General features: G+C 43.0%; 1 protein-coding gene across 1 annotated transcript in view; it reads left to right on the top strand.

Annotated features, from left to right (window-relative positions):
• The window catches only part of CDC42BPA (CDC42 binding protein kinase alpha), a 178,442-nt gene that overhangs the window by 159,705 nt on the left and 4,208 nt on the right, over positions 1 to 14,529 (top strand). The window contains exons 29-33 of the mRNA XM_015558957.1: positions 271 to 368; positions 2,434 to 2,518; positions 3,988 to 4,111; positions 4,821 to 4,938; positions 14,466 to 14,529. Coding sequence (XP_015414443.1) covers positions 271 to 368; positions 2,434 to 2,518; positions 3,988 to 4,111; positions 4,821 to 4,938; positions 14,466 to 14,529 — 489 coding nt within the window. The remainder of the gene's footprint in view (positions 1 to 270; positions 369 to 2,433; positions 2,519 to 3,987; positions 4,112 to 4,820; positions 4,939 to 14,465) is intronic.

Genomic DNA, 14,529 nt, shown 5'->3' with positions numbered 1-14,529 from the left:
GCAGAAGGACATTTATTGCAGAAACACCAGGAAATCTAGATAAGGAGAAGAAAAATACTTCTTATCCACAAACGGAGACATCTCTGTACTTCACGTTTTGTTCCTTGCGAAATACATACTCATATCTATGGCATCATGTTTAGAATGAATGCTGTTTTGTAGCCTAGTCAGATGATTCAGAGTTCGACTTATGTGGAGTAAGAAATGGAATACCTGGCTTTAATGAATAGTTAAAGGTAACCAGCCGGCTGCTCTCTCCCCTCCTCCCAGGCTACAATGCCCCCTACCTGTCCGTGTACAGTGAAAACGCGGTGGACGTCTTCGATGTGAACTCCATGGAGTGGATTCAGACGCTCCCGCTCAAAAAGGTAACAACGTTAAAATACGGGCTGAGCGAACTGATGTGTGTAGTAAACACTAACATGACTATTTCGCTCATTTTCACTAATTTAGCTAAGGATGAAAAACAATCAAAAATCAATCCGGTTAATCTTATAAGTAGCTCAGTTCCATACTGTTCTTATGACTTTAGTTTTTCTGTATGAAGTATGATTATTATCATGAACAACTAGAGTGCGTCCTACGACCTAAGACAGGGGTCCTCAAACTTTTTAAACGGGGCCAGTTCACTGTCCCTCACACCGTTGGAGGGCCGGACTATAGTTTAAAAAAAAACTATGAACAAATTCCTATGCACACTGCACATACCTTATATTGAAGTAAAAAACAAAACGGAAACAAATACAATATTTGTATTTGCATGTGGCCCGCGGGCCATAGTTTGAGGACCCCTGACCTAAGATGTCAGCGTTAACTTCCCCTCTGGTTTGAGGAGCTCCGAGGGGGTGCATTATTGTTAATTATGATGTTTTGCACATAACGGTGTTCAATTTGAAATCCTGTGAGGACAAATTTACAGGCCAGAAGAATGATTAGAATTAGAACCAAAACTGTGTTTAATCATCTCATAATTAAAACATAAAGCTTTCACATGTTCCCAGTAAAACAATATTTTTCTTTAACATTTCCCTGTGATAATGTAAAGAGAAACTTGTAGGATTTTAATATAGAATGGTTATTTTGCAAGAGTAGTCGTTTCACGTAGAATTAGTAGCAGGTATCACTTGTTAGGGGCGAGGGTTAGAAGAACAGGTGGAAGGAAGCAGCCATATTTCAAAATCTTCCTCAATTTAAGCCCCATCATCAGGGAAGAAGCTCCTGCAGATGCCGCCACACTGCAGAGCTGCTGAGCACAGTCCTCTGGTTTGTCCATTTGGTTGGTTACAATCAGTGTCCCTTTTATTGCTGTGTAAACATTACAATCTATATGAAAGAATGTGTGACCTTGAAGAGCCTTACTAAACTGACCACTTGTGGACCCACCTCCTAACTTAGGAGCCAGAAGATTACCTGTCACTGCATGTGCCGGTGTGTTCTCTTATCGCACACTCCCTCCAGGCAACCACTCCCCGAGTGCTGTTTATCATTTCCTTGCTCATCACAAAAGCCAGAATTTTTTGCATATTTAAATATTTCTAAACAATATATTGTTCAGTGTTGCCTGCATTTGAGGTCATAAAATGTTGTATATCACTTTCCACCTTGTGTTCTTCATGCATTCACTGTGTTTCTAAGATTCACTGTTGTTCCATGCGCCAGCCGCCATGTTGTTCCATATAGTCTTTGCTTTCACTATAAAATATTGTTGGGTGAATAGATCATAACTTACCCGTTCTCTGATTGGCACACTTGCCTTATTGCCGAGCTCTTTGCTGTTATGAGCATTATTGCGCACATCTTCTGGTGCGTGTGTGTGTGCAGGAGTTTAAGTCCTGTGCCTGGGCACGCAGTTGATGGTGCATGGAAAATGCAAGTGTTTGGTGTTACAGGCTCATGTCAGATCATTTTCCAAAGTAATTATACCTGTTGGCACTCCCACCAGCAGTGTGTAAGAGTTTTTGCTGACCTCTCTGACACTGGCCATGGTCAGAATTCATAGTTTTATAGCCCTTGCTAATGGTTATAAAGTGATATCTCATTGATGTATTAATTTGCATGTCCCCAGTTAACTATGCTATTTGTCCATTTAGTTCAAACAAGAGTCATAAAGTGTCCGTGTTGATACCTTAGTATAATAATTTGGCCACTAATGGCTTTAAAGAAGTCAAATTTAAGGTTTAAATGTATTTCTACTTTTTTTTGTCCAGAATAGTCTTCCTTTAAAATGTTATCATTATAACTTTGTTCAAATTAGATAATTTTATACCTTCCCAGTCAGAATTAATGTTAATTTTTTCTTGATTTTCTGAGAGGGCTATATTTTGGAGAGGAAGGATAAGATAAATGTGTGTGGTTTATAAATAGGCCAAAAGTTTTATGGTTTAATTTTTGAAGGTTTTGTTGAAATACTGATTTTATTTTTTATTATTTTAGGTTCGACCCTTAAACAGTGAAGGATCATTAAATCTTTTAGGCTTGGAGACGATTAGATTAATTTATTTCAAAAATAAGATGGCAGGTAAGAAAATGCACATTAACAGGATAGCTTCAATAGGATGTTCTCCCTAAGCTGACTGCCTGGGGATAAGAAATGGCCGAGCCCAGATTCACGCTCAGTTGTGTCTTCTCCGAAGTCTGTGATCCTGGCTGCTGTCACACTCTCTCAGTAGACTGAGCTTAACTGCTGGACAGAGCCATTCTGTTTAGCTTGTGTAGCTGTGCAGTCAGGGTATTGTTTCTGACGGACCTTGTTGTTTTTCTGTGGAACACCAAGGTAAGTAGAGAAAGGATGACTGAATGTGTTCTCTTTACGTTTCATACTGTAGAACCTAACCAAGGCTTGTAGCCCCCAAATTGTGACAGTTCATCCAGAGTTCCTGTCTGGGGCTGTGGGAACACCTTCTGCCATTCGAGTATCAGGCTTAGAGCCTTTTCTCTTTTCCCTGATCTTGCTTAGAGAATGGCATCTGCCATGTTGTGGGTACAGTTGTCTACTTGACAGTATGTTCACGTACCCCAGCAGGTTTTGAGGGCCCATGGCTGACAGTTTTGTTTACTTCTGCGTATTTAAAATTGAAATAGAATGAGATGGTCACGGCTCACTCGGTGTATATGAATCAGTATCATCTGCCCCTAGATGAGAAGAGTGGAAAGGTGACAGATTCTTGCCTGTGGTAAAGGCAGCTGGTAGGACAACGCTTCCTTTTCCTGACCCTACACCTCGCAGATGGCATCATCGAAGGAAATGTTTTAATATGTAAAAGTAATTGTACCTACCATTTACATGAAAAATTTACCATTGATGCCTGATTGCTATGCAGGTTAGCAATAGCGTAACACCCTGAGACCGTGAGACCAACACCTGGAAAGGGAGAGAAGATAGTGTAGTCATTGCGGGAGGGTGGACAGAGGGACCGAGCACTGAGGCAACTACAGTTGTCTTTCTTTCTAGTAAAATTGTGCTATTTTATGTTTATAATCAAATAAAAGTGAAATTACCCTTTGTAAGTCATGTTTAATTTCAGCATCTATCTGTTTATGTACTGTTGAAAATTATTGCTTATTTTACTACTTAGAGGCCTGCTGCATGAAATTTGTGCACGGGGCGGGGTCCCTCAGCCCGGCCTGCACCCTCTCCAATCTGGGACCCCTCGGGGGATGTCCACAGGATCGGGCCTAAACTGGCAGTCAGACATCCCTCTCGCAATCTGGGGCTGCTGGCTCCTAACCACTTTCCTACCTGCCTGCCTGATCGCCCCTAACTGCCTCTGCCTCGGCCCCTGCCACCATGGCTTTGTCTGGAAGATGTCTGGTCTAATTAGCATATTACCCTTTTATTAGTATAGATGATCATTAACACAACTTTTAAAAATCAGAATTGCATGTACTGTGATTGCACAATTAAGTTTATACTATCTTAAAGATGAATGGGTAAAAAACATTCTAGCACTTTAAAGAACATCACTGTTCTCTGTATTTTTTAAACAGAAGGGGATGAACTGGTAGTTCCTGAAACCACAGACAACAGTCGAAAACAAATGGTTAGAAATATTAACAACAAGCGGCGTTACTCCTTCAGGGTCCCGGAAGAGGAAAGGATGCAACAGAGGAGGTAGCTGCTTCCATTCTCTGCGTCATCCACACATGCTGTTAGCATGGGAAGGGCTGTTTGGTGAAAATATTATATGTGTTTTGGAAGGAAAATTTGATCTCTGAAAATCTGTCATTCATCTGTGGTTTAAAAATTGCCAAAATGACTGCACGTCTCAGAGCCACTTTAATCAACACTCTCCAAGTTGTGTGAATTAGACTCAAATACCATATTTTGATTCATTTCTCTATGTATGTGGAGTAGTTAGAAGTTTTAGAATGCGAACCTTGTTTTAATGTAAACATAGAACCAATCATTGCATAATAGTAAACCTTATATATTTAAGAACTTTAGATTCACTATTCTCTTTATGAGCATACAGAAATAGGCTTATAGTATTCCAATTACATGTAAAAATATTTCTAAGTGTTATCAATTATTTTGAGACATACAGAAATGCTCAAAATTATCTGTGAAATAGAATAGAGCTTCTTCGATGTCTCTGTACTAAAATGCTCTCTTTTCTCACCAAAAATTGTAAGATCTTTTACTTAAAAGGTAAAACAAATCTAAGTAAGTTTTTAATTGATTATTTATATTATTTTAATCCTATCCATATGGACATGATTTCACAATATCTTTATGAAAAAGTAATGTATACGTAATTTGTTTCTAGAGTTATCTAGATTGATCATAGAAGAAATGTCTAAGCAGTTGTCTTCTCTTACAGAGAGATGCTACGAGATCCTGAAATGAGAAATAAATTAATTTCTAACCCAACTAATTTTAACCACATAGCACACATGGGTCCAGGAGATGGAATACAGATCCTAAAAGACCTGCCCATGGTAAGAGAAATGAAGAGTGAATGTGAATATGAATTGGGGTTAAGAGTAAGGGAGGGGAGAATGTGTGTGTGTGTGTGTGTGTGTGTGTGTGTACAGAGGTGGGCAAAAGTAGGTTTACAGTTGCATGTGACATTCTTTTGAGTTAATAAAGCTATTGTGATCATCATAACCTGCATGTCTTTCCATATGAACAACTGTAAACCTGCTTTTGCACCCCCCATATATGTGCTCAGATATATATATGTGTGTGTGTGTGTGTATGACTTAAAAGCATATTGCCGGGGTTCTTGTCCCAGCATCAAGAAGGGTTCAAGAATCTGGAGAAGGGGCTGTGCGTAGATGTTAAATAAGTCCAGGGACTAATAAAGAGTCCGGAAACGAAATATATTTTGAAAGGCATTGGGGGTCAGAGGAGCTTAGCTTAAGGAGCTCAGTTCTAAGATCTTAAGTCTAAGGCCTTAGGTCCTCCCCGTCCCCAGGACCCGATGCTTTTTATTAACACAACTTGTCCCGAGGCGAGGCAGAGATGGGCACTTCAGAGAGTCAGGGTTTGGTAGAGTCCATTGTCAGAATGGGGGAATGAGCCTACAGCTGTTCAGGTGTTTGGCCAGTAGGAGGCAATAACATGTAGATTAAGATGCCCTTTAACTGTCTGGCAGCCACAATCAGTTTCCTATTCAGGTTTGGGGAAATGCCTTTAGCCATTCCCAACAGGTGACTACATGTGTGACTCAACCCTTTTGAGTCCCCAAGTCTCATCAACCTTTTGATGAAACTCTTGAAATTATGACATGCTGGACTGGGTTCCCGGCAGCATATGTTAGGATGATGAGGAAATGTTATCACAGTGTCACAGTGTATGTGAGATGCATGACAGCATACCTGATGAGAAAAATATAAACTTTAGCCATCTGTCAAACACCAGAGACGTCAAGTTTCTGTGTAGTTGCATAACCTATAAACTTGTCCCACACCTAGATTTCCTTCGTTGGTAAAATAAGCTCCAGCTTCGAAGAGGTTCCTACCAGGATTCAGAACATGGTGACCAAATCACTCAGACCTCATTACATTTTAGCGATTCGGTGCAGATGTACACTGGCTTGGTCTTTAAAGGTCACACCTGTCATCTGATGATGAAATTTTAAAAAGTGCCACATGGGAAAACTATTGTTTTTTTCTTAACAGCATTAAGATTGGATTCTTGGACCTATTGTGTTGAAATTAAGTCTATTAGTGCGCTCCACTTACACTTAACATTCCAGTCTCCAAGTGCTCTCCACACGCTATTGAAACTTTAGCAGGACCTGTTGTCAGTGGTGATAGCATCTAGATCTGGCACAGAATTTTAAGCGTAACTTATAGACTGTGGCAATTTGGGAGACGATTTGTGAACTGTGACCCACAGCTCTTGCTAAGGAAGCCTGTTAACTGTCCACATTACTAACTCTATGGTCATAGCAGATGTGAATGTCACTGCTGGGAAAATGATAGGTAATATAATTTAATGTGTGGTCAAGTTTTTCAAAAATAAAAAATGAAGCGTTTATAGGTAGTTTTGCGTTGATTTCATGGGAGGAACAAAAAGTGTGCATTCATTTGAGTCCAAGTTCCTCATTGTAAATATCCCAATTAACCAGGTGGTCTGCTTATGAATGAAAGTGACATTCTCATAAGACGTTATGTGGTTACACTAATATTCCTGCCTTTGCGTGCAAATCATTCATAATAGTCATTTATCCTTTTGGAATGGGGCTTTCATTAGCTGTGCTGGTTAATGTAAATAAACTACAAAAAGAGTGCAGCTAATGTTGGCATAGTAATTAACACCAGAAAATGTAAGGCTAAGCATACATATTAGGCCAAAAATACTGGGCCTAAATAGAGGCTGAGTCTACATATTAAACTGTTATATTTAAATGCTAAATTATTTTTTCAGCTTTTGCCTGGGACTGAGATTTCAGATTCTCTCCTTTCTTTTCCCATCCTGAAAATTTGCTTAAAGCCCTGTCTGGTTTCCCTTTATTCCCAGAAGGAAATTTATCAGCCACACAGCACAAAGCCTCTGTCGTTTTCCCTATGGAAGTTACCTTGCCACGTACAAAGTACCTTAAGAGAATTTTTAAATTATGATACAGTTGAAATGTGAATATATTTATAGCTTCTGTATGATTGATGAAGTGTTATATACTATTTTAATGAAACTTTTTGAAATGTAGATAGTAAGTAGTTTTTCAACACCTGATATATAGTTAGCATTATGGAGAGATAAAAGTATATAAATTTTGAACACATACATATATGATGCAAAGCAAATGCAAAATTATTTCAGCAGTTAACAAGGCTTTAATGGATATTGTTCTTTTAAAATTAAATGTTCTTTCAGTTTTACTTCATTGTAGTGCACAAAAAAGAATACAGTTTTTATATCATGTACTAGAGGTCCAGTGCACCAAAATTGTGAGCTCAAGGGGGTCCCTCAGCCCAGCCTGTGCCCTCTCACAGTCTGGGACCCCTCGGGGGATGTCCACCTGCTGACTTAGGCCCACTACCTGGGGGGAATCGGGTCTAAGCTGGCAGTCACACATCCCTCTGGCAGCCCAGGAGCCCTTGGGGATGTCCACTTGCCAGCGGGGAGCAGGCCTAAGCTGCATTTGGACATCCTTAGCGCTGCTGAGGAGGCGAGAGAGGCTCCCACCACCACCGCTGTGCTGGCAGCCATCAACCTGGTTTGTGGCTGAGCAGAGCTCCCCCTGTGGGAGCGCACTGACCACCAGAGGGCAGCTCCTGCATTGAGCATCTGCCCCCTGGTGGTCAGTGTGTGTCGTAGTGACCAGTCATTCCCCGTTGGTCTGTTAGGGTCAATTTGCATATTACCCTTTTATTATATAGGATAGAGGCCTGGTACACAGGTGGGGGCTGGCTGGTTTGCCTTGAAGGGTGTCCCAGATCAAGGTGGAGGTCCCCACTGGGGTGCCTGGCCAGCCTGGTGAGGGGCTGATGGCTGTTTGCAGGCTGGCCACACCCCCTTTTAGGGTGGGGGGGTCCCAATGGTGAGCCTGGCCAGCCTGGGTGAGGGGCTGAGGGCCGTTTTCAGGCTGGCCACACCCCCTTCAGGGTGTGGTTCCCTACTGGGGTGCCTGGCCAGCCTGGGTGAGGGGCTGGGAACCGGTTTCAGGCTGGCCACAGCCGCAGGCTGGAAGCAGGTATCTGGGATTTATTTATCTTCTAGAATAGAAACTTTGTTGCCTTGATCAGAGCCCAGGGCTGGCCAGAGCAGGCGGGAAGCTTGGCTTCCTCCATCACCAGGGCGCAACCCAAGCCTCCTGCTTGCTCCAGCTCTGTGGCCGTCGCCACCTTTGTGACGGAGTGATGGTTAATTTGCATAATACTCTTTCATTAGATAGGGTTCCAACAACATAACAAGAAGAAAATCTTTCAATAAAGTCTATTATATCCCACATATTACAGTATCTTCTTTAAGGTGAAATAGTTTTAGGATTTAATAAAATGTTTCTCTGTTTGGTATTTTTCTACCGTGAAGTGAAAAATCAATTTGCTGATGTTCCCGAGTTCTTTGACTTCATACACAGTATGAAGACCTGAATAAGCCCACTGACGCTGTCAGGTTGCAAACATCCTAAGAACTTTCCTATCAGAGCATCCCTCCTTTCTCTCCCTTTCTCACTGAAAAGAAGTCTCTGTTTTATTTTTTGTTCCAAGTATAGTCCAGGCAAATCAAGTTCAGAGAGCATTTCCCAAAGGTTCGTCCCCACGTGACGTCATGACACGTGCCTTCTGTGCTGGCTGCTCACTCCCGCAGCCCGCGTGATTTTCAGTGTTTGTGGTCACTGAGTTCACTAACCCATGACCACCTCGCTGATTCTTTTTGTCACTAACACGAGTGACTTCCCCCCAGCAGTTTTTCACGTCCCTCCATTCCTCTCATGCTTTCCTATCGCGTAGCACTGTTGTGTTTCTAGGACGAGAAGCTGGTGCACATTTTTGAAACCTGCTCACCTGGACGTGTAGTATTGCATTAAAGGTTGTGTGTGTGTGAATTCCTATTTTTACAGTCACATCTTACTTTATTTTCACCTGACTTCATTTTACTAGCAGAGGACATTCAAACTGGGCTTTTCATAGGCGTCCATTTCACACCAGCAAATATTTCTGGATATACTGTCTACCCAGAACACGCTTGTCTTGGGGTAGACATTGGTAAACGAAACAATATGAATGCCTGTATCCCTACTTATCGAGAAGCTTGTATACTTTATTATTCTCAGAATTTAGTATGTTCTTTCAACTGAAATGGGAGTACCTATATTAATGAACTATTTCCAAACATAAAGTTGAATTAAATTAATCTAACATTAACACATATAAGAAGAGTTTCTAAATACCACAGTTACGCATTGTTATCCGAGCAAAGAGCATGTACCCAGACATTTTTACGTTTTACTCATTCAAGTCAGTATTGCTTCCCTGTGAAATGCGTACATGCTTAGAGAGTTTATTGGATGTCTTCGGCAGCTTAATTCTGTTTCTTTTGTAACAAAGTGATACTGAAATGGGGTTGTTTGCCTTATGGATGTGGAAGAGGTAGTAGGGTGAGAGAGTCATGTATTTTTCCTTCACCTCCCGTATCAGATGTGAACCTTTCACATGTTCCTTCTGAGCCGGAGAATACAGGCAGCTGATGTCACACAGCATGTGTGCCTGAGAGGTACCTGCTGAGTTCGGTTTCTTGAATCTTTTTTGTCAGTTACCTTTTTTCATCAGTGGGTACTGGTAATAAACAACAAATTTGTCTCCAGTTGAATACAAGAATAATTTTACCTCTATTAGGTATATTTTTCTTAGCCTTTTACCCATTTCTAAAGTTACTAATAAATAAAATTTTTAGCTCAGTGACCTCTGAGAGCTTTAAGAAGTAATTTTGCCTCTTAAAATCAAAGTTACATTTATATCAATAGTTGTTGTTTTCTTTTTGGAAGTAACCTGAGAAAGTACTGATTTCACTCCCATTTCTACATTTAAAACAGTGTCCTATGTAGGAGCCTTTCTTTTAAGGCCGCACAATTTATCCGATTCTTTTTAAGCAACGAAAGCTTATCTCAGCTCCTGGAACATAATCCCATCATCGTTCTCTGCCGCAAGTCATCCAGCCTTAGCCTAAAGTTAAGGGGTTGTAGGATGTTTCTGGAAACAGTAGTACAAGAACTGAACCTTGACAATTCGGTTTGATAGGTGACTAGGTACTGAGTAACAGGCCCCGAATACTCAGAAGTTATTTTATCTGAAAACCAGAGTCCTGGGCTTCCAGCGCGTATTTCTGTACCTTTAGCTTTACATTATTTCTGTTAAACACACCTGAACATTTAAGGGACGATTTTTCCCTTGTTAAAAACAAACCCATTCTTCTGGGTATCTAAATGGAGATAAGCTTGGGCTACTTAAAGACAAACCAATAATTAGTATATTCCACAGTTACTCTTTTTATAATAAGACAGTAAGATCAGTAAAAGCAAACTCATGCCACAAATCTAGAATGACCAGGAAATGGTTTGGGGTTTCTAAAGACATGTTTCCTGATCTTTTTAGGTTTGTGCTATGAGTTTGCTATTACTGGTCTTATTTTCCTTTAATAAAGTAGTAACTGTGGAATGATGTTTGTTTCATTGAGTTGTACACTTGAAACCTGTATGGTTTTGCAAACCATCGTCACCCCAATAAATTCAACTTTTATTTTTTTTATTTTTTAAAAAATATATTTTATTGATTTTTCACAGAGAGGAAGGGAGAGAGATAGAGAGTTAGAAACATCGATGAGAGAGAAACATCGATCAGCTGCCTCCTGCACATCTCCCACTGAGGATGTGCCCGCAACCCAGGTACACGCCCCTGACCGGAATCGAACCCGGGACCCCTCAGTCCGTAGGCCAACGCTCTATCCACTGAGCCAAACAGGTTTTGGCAAATTCAACTTTTAAAACAAAAAAAGAAAAGAGCCGTTTCATAAACTGTGGTCAGAGGCTGGCTGTCGGTTCGCTGGTTCTTTTGTTGCTTCTTGCTTTTCCTATCCTGATGTTTCTGGTAGGTTTGGCCACGTAAGAAAATGCGGGCGTGACCTCTACAGCGCCCTGTGACTGGAAGTCCAGTGTTCGCTCGACGTAGCGATAGCAATAGAAGAGAGCAGTTTCTTTCATACAGTGGAGGGTTCGTTTGCAAATCAGCAATTTAATACCTGGTGCGAGAGAATTACAGAATGTAACTCCACGGCCTGGAAATATTTCACTAAAGATTCATTTCTATGCGAGGCGCTTGCTTCATTTTTCCTACATGCATGTTGTCTGAAATGTCACATGTAACCAGTGGCTCCATTTCATCACCTTATCACCGTTTTCTCCTCTCTGTTTTGATAGCCAGGCTTCCCCTATCCATCCCCTCATCATCACTCCGGTCTGATCTCCTCTCCGATCAACTTTGAGCACATCTATCACATGACTGTTAATTCTGCTGAAAAGTTTCTCTTTCCTGATTCCGTACACTCTGCGCATTCCCCGTCTCTGCGCTCTGCCCCCGGTACACCCGGCTCTGTGGCTCTGAGGGTATGAACAGCTGAGTCGGGTGTTAATGTACTAACCTGGGGGCTCCTCTGCCTGCTCCTGAGCGGCCAGTCTCCCCCTCCCCCTCCTCCTCCTCCTTGTCTTCAAGCTCCACTTTGTTTCTTCTTTTAAAGAGAAAGATGAGGACAGGGAGGGTGTCAATTTTATTTTTTAAACTATTAGAGGTTTTTGTATGTTTAGTAAAACGTTTCCCATCGTGGTATTTTCCCTCACAGATACCATGATAAGAAATAGCCCCCAAGTGGGTCCTTACTGTAAAAACAAAGAGCGGTCCGGGATTTCGGGATTTTCTGTAGCTCATTCAGAGAAGTGTTTTGTATTTAGTCACGTTGAAGTCTGTGGTAGGGCCTATCCTCAGGCCTCCTCTCTGCAATAATCCCCTCCGGCTTAAACACCCCCAAACAGTATTCATGAACCACAGGAAAACACAAGGGAAAGGTGGTCTTGCTAATCTTCAGGTTGCTGGCGTGCCTTTGACTCCAGCCGGGATCCGGAGAAGCGCTCAGTCAGAGAGGAAACACCAGCTGTGCAGCCTCTGAAGGCTGGCCGTGCCCTGCTGTCCGGCCGGCCACTGGGCCTCGGTCTTGCTACCGGTGGCTTCGCAGTGGAGGGCAGGCGGCACTGACACTGGATACCCACATTCCCTCCAAGAAGTACATGCTGTACCGCAGCTGCAGGGGGCGTTTCTCAAGTTAGTTTTTGTCTTTCTTGTGGGTTTTTTATTAACTCTGATCCGAGGATATTTTCCATTGATGTTTAGAGAGTGGAAGGGAGAGAGAAAGAGAGAAACATCAATGTGAAAGAGACATCGATTGGTTGCCTCCTGCATGCACCCTGACCAGGGCTGGGGAACCTGTAAGCAAGGTACATGCCCTTAACCAGAATCGAACCCGGGACCCTTCAGTCCACAGGCCAATGTCCTATCCACTGATCCAAACCGGCTAAGGCTCTCAAGTTAGTTTTATAGATAAAATATTTGGATCATATCATGCAAACCCACTTTCTATAGTGCCCTCTGGCTTAGATAAATCATAGCATTAACTTGTTATTTGTATACATAGTAAATTAATTTTCCAATAAGAAAACTAGGTACGGGGTGAGAAGTTCATTTTCCTACTTTTCGTCTGTATTATAAATAAATGTCATTGTTCTTTTTTTATATTTTTTTATTGATTTTTTACAGAGAGGAAGTGAGAGGAAGAGAGTTAGAAACATCAATGAGTGAGAAACATCGATCAGCTGCCTCCTGCACACCCCCCACTGGGGATGTGCCCGCAACCAAAGTACATGCCCTTGACCGGAATCGAACCTGGGACCCTTCAGTCCGCAGACTGGCACTCTATCCACTGAGCCAAACCTGTCAGGGCGAAATGTCATTGTTCTTGACCTTAAACTGTCATTTAAGTCTCTTATTTAAAATAAGATGACTTATGATAAAGTAAGCCTTAGTGTGGAAACAGATGCAGTGGATGGGTCCTAGGAGAATGTTGTATAAATCAGTCCATTTCTCATATAAAAGATGGCGGGAATATCGCTTAAGTTGGTCGTTTATAAATAGAAACACTGCTGTCTGGAACGCTCACCAAGCCTTAAGCACATTTGCCCATGAAAGTGCCAGCGGGTGAGGCTTCATATCACTTTATAACGAAGCTGACCTCTAGCCGAATGGATGATAAACTGCTGGGCTGGTGTTGCTTTTTTAACAAAACGTATCTTCTGTGTATCGTCCCTTTATTATTTCAACATCCAGTGTTACTACAGCACCAGCGCACTTCCATGGGCTTCATTTCTGCCATGGATCCCAGGGCTGTTAGTGTATAGAAAAGGCACCCCCAGGTTGGTAGCAGAGGCCAGGAAAGTGAGGGGGGAGGCGGGCGTTCCCACCTCTTCTCCTTCCCTTCCCGGCACTGCGTGCACCTCGCTGGCGCCAGAGGGTTGCTCCTGGGTGGTGAACGGTGAAGCATTAGCACTGACTGTTAACGTTCAGAATTCTTTAATTTCTTAGAGAAAGAAGGTAAAGCATTTGCTTTAGACAAGTAACACTAAGAATTACATGGACTGTGCAACTTTGATATATGGACCAAAATGGCTGGGGTGACTTTGGGGCCAGCTGCCCGCCGCCTTCCAGTGAGTGTGGTTTTGCAGCGTCGGTTCCGGTTCCCCAGGCCGCAGGGGAGCCCCGGGCTGTGGTACTTGTTCTTTCCAACCGCCTGTCGGTGTCAGCCTGACGCCCCTTCTGGGCTGAAAAGGTTGGGTCCCCAAAGAGGCCACCCCCTCTCTGGGGGTGTGTGACTCCATCACTCCCGTTTCCTACCTTGGACACCAAAATCATTCACTAATCAGATGGAAAACTACTCAGACCAGCATTCCCAGGCTCAGTCCCTCCACCCGGGCCGTGGTGGTTGTGAGCTGAATGGATGATAAACTGCTGGGCTGGTGTTCGCGACCCGGTGCTGCTCGGATGTGGGGCTGAGACGCTGGGAGGGGACGTGCAGAAGCAAATGCAGTTTGGTGTCGCGCCAGAGAAACATTTGCCCCAAAGAATCTGCTCTGAACTGATTTTCCTCCTGATGGGCTTATTCAGCGGTTGATACGAGCCGCGTGCGCAGTGGACGCCTTGTCCACGTGCCTGCAGTGTCCGTGGCAATGTCCATGTAATTCGCCGCTTCTAACCATGGGGCCGCCGCTGCTCTCCCGGCAGCAGAAGCCGCCCCTTTGCCATGAGTGTCCCCAGGCGGTGCGCGCCCCCTGCAGCGGCCCCCTGGGTTAGGCTCCGCGGGCGGAGGGTCTGCAGCTGGTCAGGGTCATTTCATGTCTGGACAGTGTAGTGACAGGCAGACGTTCTGCAGAGAGTGGGCTGCTCTCTGGCTGAAGAACTTTTCTTTCTCTTTTGTTTAGAACCCTCGGCCTCAGGAAAGCCGGACCGTGTTCAGCGGCTCAGTCAGTATTCCCTCCATCACCA

This window comes from Myotis davidii, unplaced genomic scaffold (assembly GCF_000327345.1).
Source record: "Myotis davidii unplaced genomic scaffold, ASM32734v1 scaffold333, whole genome shotgun sequence".
NCBI classification, from domain to species: domain Eukaryota; kingdom Metazoa; phylum Chordata; class Mammalia; order Chiroptera; family Vespertilionidae; genus Myotis; species Myotis davidii.
This window is presented reverse-complemented; position numbering and strand designations above follow the sequence as displayed.